At 37.8% G+C, this 14,777-nt stretch overlaps 1 protein-coding gene across 1 annotated transcript in view; it reads right to left on the reverse strand.

Annotated features, from left to right (window-relative positions):
* The window catches only part of ACAD11 (acyl-CoA dehydrogenase family member 11), a 98,146-nt gene that overhangs the window by 51,510 nt on the left and 31,859 nt on the right, over positions 1-14,777 (reverse strand). Inside the window, exons 10-11 of the mRNA XM_005545782.5 lie at positions 9,192-9,269; positions 8,367-8,505 (exon numbers count right to left, since the gene is read on the reverse strand). Coding sequence (XP_005545839.3) covers positions 8,367-8,505; positions 9,192-9,269 — 217 coding nt within the window. The remainder of the gene's footprint in view (positions 1-8,366; positions 8,506-9,191; positions 9,270-14,777) is intronic.

Here is a 14,777-nt window from a genome sequence, read left to right on the forward strand (position 1 = left end):
GGAGAATGGAACCAAGTTGGAAAACACTCTTCAGGATATTATCCAGGAGAACTTCCCCAACCTAGCAAGACAGGCCAACATTCAAATTCACGAAATACAGAGACCACCACAAAGATACTCCTCAAGAAGAGCAACCCCAAGACACCAAGGTCAGATTCACCAAAGTTGACATGAAAGAAAAAATGTGAGGGGCAGCCAGAGAGAAAGGTCAGGTTACCCACAAAAGGAAGCCCATCAGACTAACAGTAGATCTCTCTGCAGAAACCCTACAAGCCAGAAAAGAGTGGCGGCCAATATTCAACATTCTTAAAGGAAAGAAATTTTTAACTCAGAATTTCATATCCAGCCAAACTAAACTTCATAAGAGAAGGAAAAATAAAATCCTTTACAGACAAGCAAATGCTGGGAGAGATTTTGTCACCACCAGGCCTGTCTTACAACAGCTCCTGAAGGAAGCACTAAATATGCAAAGCAAAAATGGGTACTAGCCACTTCAAAAACATATCAAATTGTAAAGACCATCGACACTATAAAGAAACTGCATCAACTAACAAGCAAAATAACCAGCTAGCTTCATAATGACAGGATCAAATTCACATATAACAATATTAACCTTAAATGTAAATGGGTTAAATGCCCCAATTAAAAGACACAAACTGGCAAATTGGATAAACAGTCAAGACCCATTGGTGTGCTGTATTCAGGAGCCCCATCTCACATGCACAGACACACATAGGCTCAAAATAAAGGGATGGAGGAAGATTTACCAAGAAAATGGAAAGCAAAACAAAAAAAGCAGGGGTTGCAATCCTAGTTTCTAATAAAACAGACTTTAAACCAGTAAAGATTAAAAAAAAAAAAAAAAGACAAAGAAGGGCATTACATAATGATAAAGGGATCAATGCAACAAGAAGAGCTAACTATCCTAAATATATATGAACCCAAAACAGGAGCACCCAGATTCATAAAGCAAGTTCTTAGAGACTACAGAGACTTAGACTGCCACACAATAATAGTGGGAGACTTTAACACTCCACTGTCAATATTAGACAGATCAACGAGACAGAAAATTAACAAGGATATTCAGGACTTGAACTCAGCTCTGGACCAAGCTAACCTAATAGTCATCTACAGAACTCACCACCCCAAATTGAGAGAATATACATCCTTCTCAGCACCACATTGCACTTATTCTAAAATTGACCACATAATTGGAAGTAAAACACTCCTCAGAAAATGCAAAAGAATTGAAATCATAAAAAAAAGTCTCTCAGACCACAGTGCAATCAAACTAGAACTCAGGATTAAGAAACTCACTTAAAACCGCACATCTATATGGTAACTGAACAACCTGCTCCTGAATGACTACTGGGTAAATAATGAAATTAAGGCAGAAATAAATAAGTTATTTGAAACCGATAAGAACAAAGACACAATGTACCAGAATCTCTGGGACACAGCTAAAGCAGTATTTAGAAGGAAATTTTTAGCACTAAATGCCCACAGGAGAAAGCGGGAAAGATTTAAAATTGACATGCTAACATCACAATTAAAATAACTAGAGAAGCAAGTCACACAAATTCAAAAGCTAGCAGAAGACAAGAAATAACTAAGATCAGAGCAGAACTGAAGAAGATAGAGACAAGAAAAACCCTTCAAAAAACAAATGAATCCGGGAGCTGGTTTTTTGAAAAGATTAACTAAATAGACCACTAGCCAGACTAATAAAGAAGAGAAGAATCAACTAGACCCAATAAAAAATAATAAAGAGGATATCACCACTGATCCCACAGAAACACAAACTACCATCAGAGAACACTATAAATACCTCTATGCAAATAAACTAGAAAATCTAGAAGAAATAAACTCCTGGACACATATACCTTCCCAAGATTAAACCAAAAAGAAGTCAAATCCCTGAATAGACCAATAACAAGGTCTGAAATTGAGGCAGTAATTAATAGCCTACCAACCAAAAAAACCCCAGGGCGGCCAGGCGCGGTAGCTCAAGCCTGTAATCCCAGCACTTTGGGAGGCCTAGAAGGGCGGATCACGAGGTCAGGAGATCAAGACCATCCTGGCTAACCCGGTGAAACCCCGTCTCTACTAAAAAATACAAAAAACTAGCCGGGCTAGGTGGGGAGTGCCTATAGTCCCAGCTACTCGGGAGGCTGAAGCAGGAGAATGGTGTAAACCCGGGAGGCGGAGCTTGCAGTGAGCTGAGATCCGACCACTGTACTCCAGCCTGGGCGACATAGCGAGATTCTGTCTCAAAAAAAAAAAAAAAAAGCCCAGGACCAGACGGATTCACAGTTGATTTCTACCAGAGGAACAAAGAAGAGCTGGTACCATTACTTCTGAAACTATTCCAAACAATACAAAAAGAAGGACTCCTCCTTAACTCATTTTATGAGGCCAGTATCATCCTGATTCCAAAACCTGGCAGAGACACAACAAAAAAAGAAAATTTCAGGCCAATATCCCTGATGAACATCGATGTGAAAATCCTCGATAAAATACTGGCAAACCGAATCCAGCAGCACATCTAAAAGCTTATACACCACAATCAAGTTGGCTTCATCCGTGGGATCCAAGACTGGTTCAACATATGCAAATCAATCAATGTAATCCATCACATAAACAGAACCAATGACAAAAACCACATGATTGTCTCAACAGATGCAGAAAAGGCCTTTGATAAAATTCAACACCCCTTCATGCAAAAAACTCTCAATAAACTAGGTATTGATAGAACGTATCTCAAAATAATAAGAGCTATTTATGACAAACCCACAGCCAATATCATATTGAATGGCCAAAAGCTGGAAGCATTCCCTTTGAAAACTGGCACAAGACAAGGGTGCCCTCTCTCACCATTCCTATTCAACATAGTATTGGAAGTTCTGGCCAGGGCAATCAGGCAAGAGAAAGAAATAAAGAGTATTTGAATAGGAAGAGAGGAAGTAAAATTGTCCCTATTTGCAGATGACATGATTGTATATCTAGAAAACTCCATCATCGGCCAGGCGCAGTGGATCATACCTGTAATCCCAGCACTTTGGGAGGCCAAGGCGTATGGATCACCTGAGGTCTGGAGCTTGAGACCAGCCTGGTCAACATGGCAAAACCATGTCTCTACTAAAAGTACAAAAATTAGCTGGGCATGGTGGGAGGTGCCTGTGATCCCAGCTACTCAGGAGGCTGAGGCAGGAGAATTGCTTGAACCTGGGAGGTGGAGGTTGCAGTGAGCCAAGATTGCGCCACTACACTCCAGCTTGGGCGAGAAGAGTGAGACTCGTCTCAAAAAAAAAAAAAAAAAAAAAAAAGGAAGAAAGAAAAAAGAAAACCCCATCGTCTCAGCCCAAAATCTCCTTAAGCTGATAAGCAACTTCATCGAAGTCTCAGGATAAAAAATCAATGTGCAAAAATCACAAGCATTCCTATATACCAATAATAGACAAACAGAGAGCCAAATCTTGAGTGAACTCCCATTCACAATTGTTAGAGAATAAAATACCTAAGAATCCAACTTATAAGGGATGTGAAGGACCTCTTCAAGGAGAACTGCAAACCACTGCTCAAGGAAATACGAGAGGACACAACCAAATGGAAAAACATTCCATGCTCATGGATAGGAAGAATCAATATCATGAAAATGGCCACACTGCCCAAAGTAATTTACAGATTGAATGCCATCCCCATCAAGCTACCATTGACTTTCTTCACAGAATTAGAAGAAAAACTACTTTAAATTTCATATGGAACCAAAAAAGAGCCCATATAGTCAAGACAATCCTAAGCAAAAAGAACAAAGCTGGAGGCATCATGTTACCTGACTTCAAACTATACTACAAGGCTACAGTAACAAAAACAGCATGGTCCTGGTACCAAGATAGATATATAGACCAATGGAACAGAACAGAGGCCTCAGAAATAACACCACATGTCTACAACCATCTGACCTTTGACAAACCTGACAAAAACAAGCAATGTGGGAAGGATTTCCTATTTAATAAATGGTGTTGGGAAAACTGGCTAGCCACATGCAGAAAGCAGAAACTGGATCCCTTCCTTACACTTTATACAAAAAATAACTCAAGATGGATTAAAAACTTAAATGTAAGACCTAAAACGACAAAAACCCTAGAAGAAAACCTAGGCAATACCATTCAGTACATAGGCATGGGCAAAGACTTCATGACTAAAATACCAAAAGCAATGGCAACAAAAGCCAGAATAGACAAATGGGATCTAATTAAATGAAAGAGCTTCTGCACAGCAAAAGAAACTATCACCAGAGTGAAAAGGCCACCTGCAGAATGGGAGAAAATTTTTGCAATCCATCCATCTGACAAAGAGCTAATATCCAGAATCTACAAAGAACTTAGACAAATTTACAAGAAAAAAACAAAAAACCCCATCCATCAAAAAGTGGGCAAAGGATATGAACAGACACTTCTCCAAAGCAGACATTTATGTGGCCAACAAACATATGAAAAAAAGCTAATCATCACTGGTCATTAGAGAAATGCAAATCAAAACCACAATGAGATACCATCTCACACCAGTTAGAATGGTGATCATCAAAAAGTTAGGAAACAATAGATGCTGGAGAGGATGTGGAGAAATAGGAAAGCTTTTACACTGTTGGTGGGAGTGTAAATTAGTTCAACCATTACGGAAGACAGTGTGGCGATTCCTCAAAGATCTAGAACCATTTGATCCAGCGATCCCATTACTGGATATATACCCAAAGGATTATAAATCATTCTACCATAAACACACATGCACATGTATGTTTATTGCAGCACTATTTACAATAGCAAAGACTTGGAACCAACCCAAATCCCCATCAATGATAAACTGGATAAAGAAAATGTGGCACATACACACCATGGAATACTATGCAGCCATAAAAAACGGATGAGTTCCTGTCCTTTGCAGGGACATGGATGAAGCTGGAAACCATCATTTTCAGCAAACTAATACAGGAACAGAAAACCACAGACTGCATGTTCTCACTCATAAGTGGGAGTTGAACAATGAGAACACATGGACACAGGGAGGGGAACATCACATATCAGCGCCTGTCGCAAGGTAAGGGGCTAGGGGAGAGATAGCATTAAGAAAAACACCTAATGTAGATGACAGCAAACCCCCATGGCACATGTATACCTATGTAACAAACCTGCACGTTCTGTGCATGTATCCCAGAACTTAAAGTATATAAACAAATATCAGCCCAAAGGCCCCCAAATTTTCTAGTAATAGCTTTAGAATTAAAGTTGCTATTTTCAACATTCCAATACACAATATTGTATGACTTATTGAAGGGGGGAAAAAGGGCAAACTGGAAGACTATGTATGTTTCCCATATGTTTTATAACTATTTGGGAAATGATCTGGGTGACTTAAGTAGAAATTCATCTTTTATACTTAAGAAACCTCTTGAAGTATTTACTCAACATCAATTATATTGCCTTCTTCATCTGCTTTGGAAATGACCCAAAACACAATGCTTAAGGCCTTCATGGTATCTCCACCACAAAGAGAAAATGCCTAGTTTTCTATTTATAGTTTTACACAACTTGCTTGCTTAGGAGACTTGCTCATCATTTCTTAGTCAAATCAAATCTCTGTCCAATTTTAAAATTTCAGCAATTTAGTTATCTCATAAAGGCAGTACAACTGATGGACTCATGAAATTTTAATGCTAGAGAAAAATCCATGACCATCTAGTGAAAAGTGAGTTAACAGGTCAAATAATAAAACAGTGGCAGAGCTCCATCTGCAAAAGAAGTCTTTGGTAGCATTATTTTTCATATTATGATCCATTAGTGCACTATGAAATCAACTTAATGGAATATAGCTAGCATTCTCTAAAAAACTTAATAGAACAAAATATAATGCATTAGATTAGACTCAGTGGAAAACATCCAAATGCACTTGCATGTAGTAAGAGAAACTCTTGTTTTGTGAAACTTCTGTTTCAATAATATACATCTATCCATTCATCCATCCATCCATCCATCCATTCTGAACATATACATATACCTATATATTCTACAAATTGGATCACAATATAAAATATAAAATATATTTCTTACTATGAGTAGCAATCAAAAATTAGCATTCAGTTCCCTTTCCACAAAATCATGCTACCTATGTAGAATGATGTAATAGCCTTACACAGTTGAGACGAAATCTTTAGAAGCTCTGTGAATAGATTTTACTTTTAGAGTAGCTTATTATCGGAATACAATGTAGTACAGCAGTAATTTGATAAATCAGTGTTTGGAAAAGAGAAAATCATTTCAGGGACAAGTTCAACCATTATCAGAACTCTACAAACTATTTTAACGATGCCAAAGAAATGAGACAAAGTCCAGTGTGGAAAATCCAGACTGCATTTTGTCTCAGAAGTCCAGTATTGCCTTATATACCTCTTTCTGGCAGCCTACATTAACTTGTTTTTGGTAGAGCTTTAGCACCAGGGCCATATATAAACACAAAAGGCAATACTGAGGTATATCTTGTACAGGGATGGGCCTGCCATTGGATATTGTACCATAATCATCCTACCACAAATCAAGTGCTAGTCCTTGATTGGTAGCATTAGGATAATCAGAGTAATTTGAAAAAAATATATATATTCCCAGGGTCTACCCTAGATATACTGAATCAGAATCTCTAGGGACGGAGGCTGGGAATCTAGATTTTTCAAAAGTTCCTTAGGTGGTTCTTCTGCAAATCCAGGTTTTAAGATACCTCCTACAGACTACATTCCAGGTTTACTCCTTTCATTTTACTTTTTTAAAAATTGGCCTCCTTCCTTCATCTTTTCAATTTGATGTTCACCTCAAAATCCTTGGAGGCATCCTTGACTCTTCCATTAATACCCCATATCCAATCAGGATATCCTCATGGCTCTGCCTTTAAAATATATTTAGAATCCTGCTACTTATCACCCACTGCACTACTACCACCCCAGTCTAAACCACCATTATCTCTCACCGGGATTATTGCCACGGACTCTCTGCTTCCCTCTTACCCTCCTTTGGTCAATTCTCAACATAGCAGTCAAGGTGATCCTTTCAAAACTGAAGTTACAACTTATCACTAATCTGCTCAAAATTCCCATTGGCTCATCCTTTCAATGAAGGTATAAGCCCCTCTTATTTGCCCTATAAAGCTCAAAATAAGACGCCCTTACCTCTCTGATCTCTTTGCCTATTATTTTCCTGGCCACACTGGCCTCTCTGGTTATTACTGGAATACATCAATTACACTCTTGCCTTTTCTGTTCCCTCTGCTATAAAAACTCTTTCCCCATATAACAGCATGGCTAACTCAAGCAATCACCTTATACAAGTTATTATCAAATGTCATTTTTCTCAATGAGGCCTATCCTGACCATTCTATTTAAAAATGTAACCCATGGCCGGGCGCGGTGGCTCACGCCTGTAATCCCAGCACTTTGGGAGGCCAAGGCGGGCGGATCACAAGGTCAGGAGATCGAGACCACGGTGAAACCCCGTCTCTACTAAAAATACAAAAAATTAGCCGGGCGCGGTTGTGGGCGCCTGTAGTCCCAGCTACTCAGGAGGCTGAGGCAGGAGAATGGCGTGAACCCGGGAGGCGGAGCTTGCAGTGAGCCGAGATCGCGCCACTGCACTCCAGCCTGGGCTGGGCCACAGAGCGAGACTCTGTCTCAAAAAAATAAAAATAAAAAATAAATAAAAATGTAACCCATATTCCCTGTACTTCCAATTTCAGAGCTCCCCTATTCTGCTGGTTTTTTCCCAAAGCACTTTTCATCTTCAAACTTATTACATAAGTTTGAAGTTTACTTATTATAATTATTATTTATTTTTGTCTCTTTGTATGTCAACTAGATCCTTGAAGGAAGGCATCTCCGTGTATTTTATTCACTGATATATCATTGCAAGAACACAGAACACTGCCTGGGACATAGTAGGTAATCAGTAAATAATTGGTAAATGAATGGTTTATTCATTTGGTGAATGAACAGTGAGGCTAACCAAAAGATCTGAAACTCTCTATCCATTCCAACTAGTAATAGAAATATCCAATTCCCAATCAGGAAACTGAGATCCTTACATGACCAATCCCTTTGGTGGCTAATTTTTTTCACCAATACTCTTAATTGTAATGATATTTAACAAAAGAATAGTCCAATGAAAATTTCAAATCCATTTCTTACATTTAAATCAAAGTAACTGAAAAATAAAATTATAGCCAAATTCGTAAGTCAATAACTTTGTATAAAAACACATTCTTAGATAGAAATTTTAAACACTGATCAAAATATTAGAAAAAAATCTGTTTTCAATTAATGTAGTAACCTGGTGCTTGGCAGTTAAAGACATCTGGAGCAAAAAAGCATTTTCCTGTTTCTTCAGCAATCAAGGCATAGTCCACGTTGCTGAGACCGCTGACAGCCGGCAAAAACAAGTTCCAGAGACCCTCGGCTTTAGCCATTTCCTGTCAAAGTGATGAACACGCTAGAGTGACCATAATTTACCAGGACTCACACTAGTTTATTTCTTTTTAAAATATTGGTATTTATGACCTTTGAAATTTAAAAACACTTATGGAGTTATTTATTTTACTGTATTCTCCAGTGAGCAAAACCAAGTTCTTACTAATTCATTATAAATCAACAGTTTAACCACTAATAAAATGTCTTTTCCTCCAAGCTTCCTTGGATTTGGCTGAAAAATTAAGTTGGCTACTTGAGAATTTCTTATTGAATCAGAACTATTACAATCTCCCACATTTGCGTATAATATGCCAAATACACTACTTTGTGCATTTTAATTTCTTACATGAATTGATGTTAAGATTTGAAAAACATGAAATTTAGATTAATTCTATGTGGGACAAATGACCTGCCTTGACTTCAGTCTCAATTCAGTGATGGCTAATAATGAATAGTTTTAATCATATTTTTCCCTTTGAACAGCTGTAAGAGGTTGTCTTCATTACTACCATATATAGAACACTACCTAGCCTAATTTGTATGTTATGGACTCTATTAACTTGCTTTTTTAAAAGGTTATATTGATATAATTTTCCTCTACATATATAACAATAGCAACAACAAACTAAGGTCTAGGGTCTCAAAAAACACTTGCATATGAATTTTCCAGCGTTAAAGATTTTCTTACCTTGAGTTTATCAATCACTAAAGGTCTTCCCCACTTGTTCACTGAATTTTCATTTTGAACATAGAACTCAATTACCTCCTTAAAGTAATAAAAGAAAAAAATTTCATTAGCTAAAGTTAATACAAAGTAAACAACATCATAAACTGCTAATATCTAAAATAAACATTTTTAGGCGAAGATGCTTTTTCAGCTATTATTAAACCAGACGCAGAAGCATAAAACATTCTAAAGGTTTACTGATCACAAAATCATGCTGCCACAATATTAGATAGTAGGCTACTAAAATCTTATACCAAGATTTGAGTGTTTCATTTCTAGCAATATGGCAAACTAGACAGTCATAGAAACCCCTCAACTAAAAACATTGGGTAAAATATTAAAAATAGTTTTTAAATACATTTATTAATACATAGCCATGCTGGAAGGAAAATAAGAAAATTCCTTGGAGGCCAGAAACAAAAAAGCCTGCTCTTCAAGTGTGAGCACACATTGCAGCCAAGTTTGCCCAGGGCATATAGGCTGATCTATGTTAGCCTAGGTAGGCCCTAGGTTTTAATGGGCCACATAGGCAGGAGTCAGACACAGTCAAATGCCTCAAACATGGCAAGAGGGAGGATCAAAGATCAGCTCTTCCCTCCACCAAAGCTAGGCTGCTTGATGGGTAAAACCTAAGTGGAAGAAAATTTAAAAAGCAAAAATAAACAGAAAACCCACCCCTCAGAAGTAGACCACGGAAATACAGGCCTTTATATAGGTCTTAGCTCTGGTTGGAATAGACAAAATAAACACTTCTAACTGAAGCCTGTCTTCACCCAAGTTTGGGACTGAATTCATAGACTTATGGGGCTCTAAAACTGCAAGCCAACATTTAAGTTTGCAATGTTTCTGGTGACTGTGCCTGCTAACACATGGCAGATGCGAAAACAAATCCTATCTGTAGGAAAGACCTTCAAACAAAGCCTTAAATAACTTTCACAGATAAAATTCCAGAACATGAGTTCAAAATAAAAAAGGTACTTATCACTCAAGGAAACAAGCCACCATTAGTAAGAGTTAGCAAAAACAATCATTCACCCAGACAGAATTGCACTTCCCAAAGACTATAAATAGAGTAATGATCAGTCACAGGACATAAACTATTTGTGTTTAACATATTTCAAGAATAAAGGAAGAAATTAAAAGCATAACAAAGGGCTATCAAAAGTGACCAGGCACATTTGAAAAAGAATTGAATAAAACCTAAAGAAAGGAAAACCATAGAAATGAAACTTAAAAACTCTATGGCAGTGATTCCCAAATTTTGGTGGCTCTAAGAATCTCCTGGGGAATTTGGTAAAAATATGGGGGCCTAAGCTGTGTCCTACTTCAATGAACCTGCACTTCTGTGTCCTTTACTAGCTTAAGCAATTCTCACACACTCCAAAATCTGAAAACAGTTACTCTGTGGATGTTGAAAAGTAGATTAGATAACAGCTGAAAAAACAAGTCATAAATTGGAAGAAAGATCTGAAGAAATTTCTCAGAATGATGCACAGAAACTCAAAAGAAGGCAAATACGAGTGGTAAAGGAATATAACGAATTCAAAGAGAAGTTCTAACATAAGTCTAACTGGAGTCCCAGACACAAAGAATGAAGAGACGCTATATTTGGAAAAATTACTCTTAAAAGTTTTTGGAACTGATACGACAGCAATCCTCAAATTTGGAAAGCCAATGAGGCCAGAGCATAGTAAAATTACAGAACATTAAAGAGAAAGAAAAGTTCTTAAAAAGAGAAAGAGGAAGTTGCCTCCTTAGCACAGTAGGCAGTGTATCAGTCTCATAATCTGAAAAAGAGAAAGAAGAGGGGGAAAAAAGAAAGATTACTGATAATTAAACAACAGTTAAGATTGACAGCTGACTTCTCAAAGCAACAAATGAAGCCAGAAATCACTGGGATAATAGCTTCAATTGCTGAGAGAAAATAACTGTCACTGCAAAATTCTATATTCAGTAAAACTATCTCTATAGAACTAGGGCAAAATAAAGGTATTAACAATAAGTAAAGTCATTGACACCTCTCCCCAGCAAGGAAAAAAGAAAACAAAACAGAACAAAACAAAAAAAAAAAGAAAAGAAAAATAAATGAAAGGTTTATTAGCACATTCACACTAAAGGAACTTGACCTAGAAGAAACATCTGAGTTGCAAGAAGGAATAGTAAATAAAATGATAAATAGGTAGGTAAACTTAAAATTTTAAACTATAATCCCAGCATGTGGGGAGGCCAAGGTAGGCCACAAATTCAAGGCTGGCCAGAATCAGAATTCTGGCCAGAGGTCAGAAATTCAAGGCTGGCCAACATAATCAAACCCATCTCTACCAAAATATACACAAATTAGTTGAGTGTGGTGGCACATGGCTATAGTCCCAGCTACTCAGGAGGCTGAGGCAGGAGAATCACTTGAACACTTGAACCTAGGAAGCAGAGGTTGCAGTGAGCTGAGATCGCCCCACCTCACTCCAGCCTGGGTGACAGAATGAGACTGTCTCAAAAAAAAAAAAGAAAAAGCCAGATAAAACAATAACAATCTCTAATTTATACAACTAAAATAATCAATATAGAACAAAAATATTGGAGTATAACCCCATTTTCCAATATTTTGCTATTATAGTATCTCTGTACGTTTCTACACTTAGGCTAGTGGTATTACTTATAAACATTGTCAAAACTCTTAATCCATATTATCCAATTATTTTCCAAATCATTCTTATCAATTTACACTCATATAACAATGTACTAAAATGTTGCTTTCATTGAAGCATGGCTAGTCTACAGTATTGCTGTATTTAGTGAAAACCTCAAGAAGGCAAAGGTCTGCTCTTTCAAAGGTACCAGGATGAACAGCCCTTGTCATTTCTGTCAGGAAGTCAGTTAAATTGGAAGATTTCCTGTTTGGGGTTGTTTATTATTTCCATCCCTTATACTGCCTTGGAAATATTCAGTGCTACTGTGTTTGAAAAGAAATATGTAATACATTTCTCATTTTCTAATCTCTGACCACCTTTTCTCATCTCTGATCACAGTCCGAAGAAATTAAATTATGCCAGTGTTTATATAATTATTTTAAAATTTGTATTATTTAATACTTTGAGTTCTAAATTTTATCCATTTAGATATTTGCAAAGTTTATTTGTGGCATGGTAGGATTCAAAATTAAATAAAATTCCTCACTACAAAGAACCCTTCTTTGGTTCTTAAAGTAAGAAAAGTAATTTATAGTTAATAGCCAAAAGCAGAAACTAGGCTTGGTGCCTGGTCAATCTTCCCAAAATATCACCTGTAGCATTCTGTGTCCTCATTCACTGACAGAGATACTAATTTTGAGTATGTTGGTTGGTTCAGCATCTTAAATCTGAGCCTACAAATAATTTTGCAAAATGTTTTTCATTTTAAACTGAAGTCTACTAGAAAGAAGCAACAGAGTTCATCCTTAGTACATTAGACTCAGTAGGGAAGTATGATTAATGTTACCATGAATGCTAAAAGTGTGTTCTCAGTGTGTTATGTTGCTAGTTCCTGTTTTACATGCTATTTTTAGGATGTCTTATCCACTTTAAATTGGCTTAAACTAGCTTTTAATATTTTCATAGATATGGGTTATGTTCTCACTTTACAATATTCAAGGGGTTTCAAAAGGTCATTAGAAAAGTTTAAATGAAGCTTATGTTTTCTCATTATAGAAAATTTGAAAGTACCTAAAAATATAAAGAAAAAGTCATCAAGAATCTCAGTAGTTAAAGACAAGTGCTGTTAAAGTATTGTATTATATGATACAACCTATTTTCTAGAAATGACTGTTTTGGTTTCCGTAAACTTAGTTATAATAATGTTGGATAGAATCTTATATAGATTTTTCCCTCTTTCATTTTGAAAAAGCTATTTACTTTTCTCCAAATATAATCTCCAAATAATATCCTCTAATATGCTACACAGAGATTTGTATTGTTCACAATCATTCTACAGAATAAAACATTTTTACAGATGTTGGTACAGTACGACTTTTTTAAAAGAAGAAAAAGCTCACATTATCAGATATGGATATGTCTCAGATTTAAAGGATCTTCAAAGATTGTGGCTTTTCTGGTCACACAAAACATTGGCAATCTTCCCTTTAAAGCCACAGGCTGCTTTTTTATTTATCTTAAAGCACTTCCTTTTATTGCAGATTTTTTGTACATATTTCAATAGCTGCATGATACAAAGTTCAGCAGAGTATCACAACCTAACTTGTGATACCTCTTCTGTGCTGCAGTTTCTCTTATATGCTTATTCACATTTACCAGTGAAAGAACAAGCCTGCCTGGTTTCCTCTGCCAATTCTGGCCTCTCCTCTGAATGATGGGCTGCTTCCAAGTACTAACATGCTATCAGATAGGCTTCATTTTAGAGAAAGTAGGTCGGAATCAGGCAGTAACCAGGGAGGACAGACAACCTGAGATTTCTGCCCAATCCCTACCACCCTCCCCCACCCCCCCAAAAAAGAAAAGTTGGCCAGGTGCGGTGGCTCACACCTGTAATCCCAGTGCTCTGGGAGGCTAAGGCGGGAGGACTGCTTGAAACCAGTAGTTCTGGGCAACAGAGTGAGACCTGGTCTCTACAAAAAAATGTAAAAATTAGCCCAGTATGGTGGCATATTCCTGTAATCCCAGCTACTCAGGAGGCTGAGTTGGGTGGTTCGCTTGAGCCCTGAAGTTTGAGGCTGCAGTGAGCTAGGATCACATCATACACTCCAGCTTGGAGACACAGCAAGACCCTGTCTCTTGAAAAATAAAAATTAAAATTAAAAAATTAAAAATAAATAAATAAATAAATAAATAAATAAATAAAAGGCCGGGTGCAGTGGCTCGTGCCTGTAATCCCAGCACTTTGGGAGGCTGATGTGGGCAGATCACGAGGTCAGGAGTTCGAGACCAGCCTGGCCAATATGGTGAAACTCCATCCCTACTAAAAATACAAAAATTAGCCAGGCGGCCGGGCGCGGTGGCTCAAGCCTGTAATCCCAGCACTTTGGGAGGCCGAGACGGGCGGATCACGAGGTCAGGAGATCAAGACCATCCTGGCTAACACGGTGAAACCCCGTCTCTACTAAAAATACAAAAAACTAGCCGGGCGAGGTGGCGGGCGCCTGTAGTCCCAGCTACTCGGGAGGCTGAGGCAGGAGAATGGCGGGAACCCGGGAGGCGGAGCTTGCAGTGAGCTGAGATCTGGCCACTGCACTCCAGCCTGGGCGACAGAGCGAGACTCCGCCTCAAAAAAATAAATAAATAAATAAAAAATTAGCCAGGCATGGTGGCAGGTGCCTGTAGTCCCAGTTACTTGGGAGGCTGAGGCAGAAGAATTGCTTGAACCCGGGAGGCGGAGGTTGCAGTGGGCTGAGATGGTGCCACTGTACTCCAGCCTGGGCAATAGAGACTACATTGAAAAAAAAAAAAAAAAAAAAAAAAAGCCAAAGCATGGAAGACCCTCCTCTAGGGCACTAAATCTCATGTTGAAGCCCTGGCTTCTTTGAAACAGATCATTTGCTTTTTTGTTGCTGTTGAGACA

The sequence above is a fragment of the Macaca fascicularis genome, chromosome 2, assembly GCF_037993035.2.
Source record: "Macaca fascicularis isolate 582-1 chromosome 2, T2T-MFA8v1.1".
Lineage (NCBI taxonomy): Eukaryota > Metazoa > Chordata > Mammalia > Primates > Cercopithecidae > Macaca > Macaca fascicularis.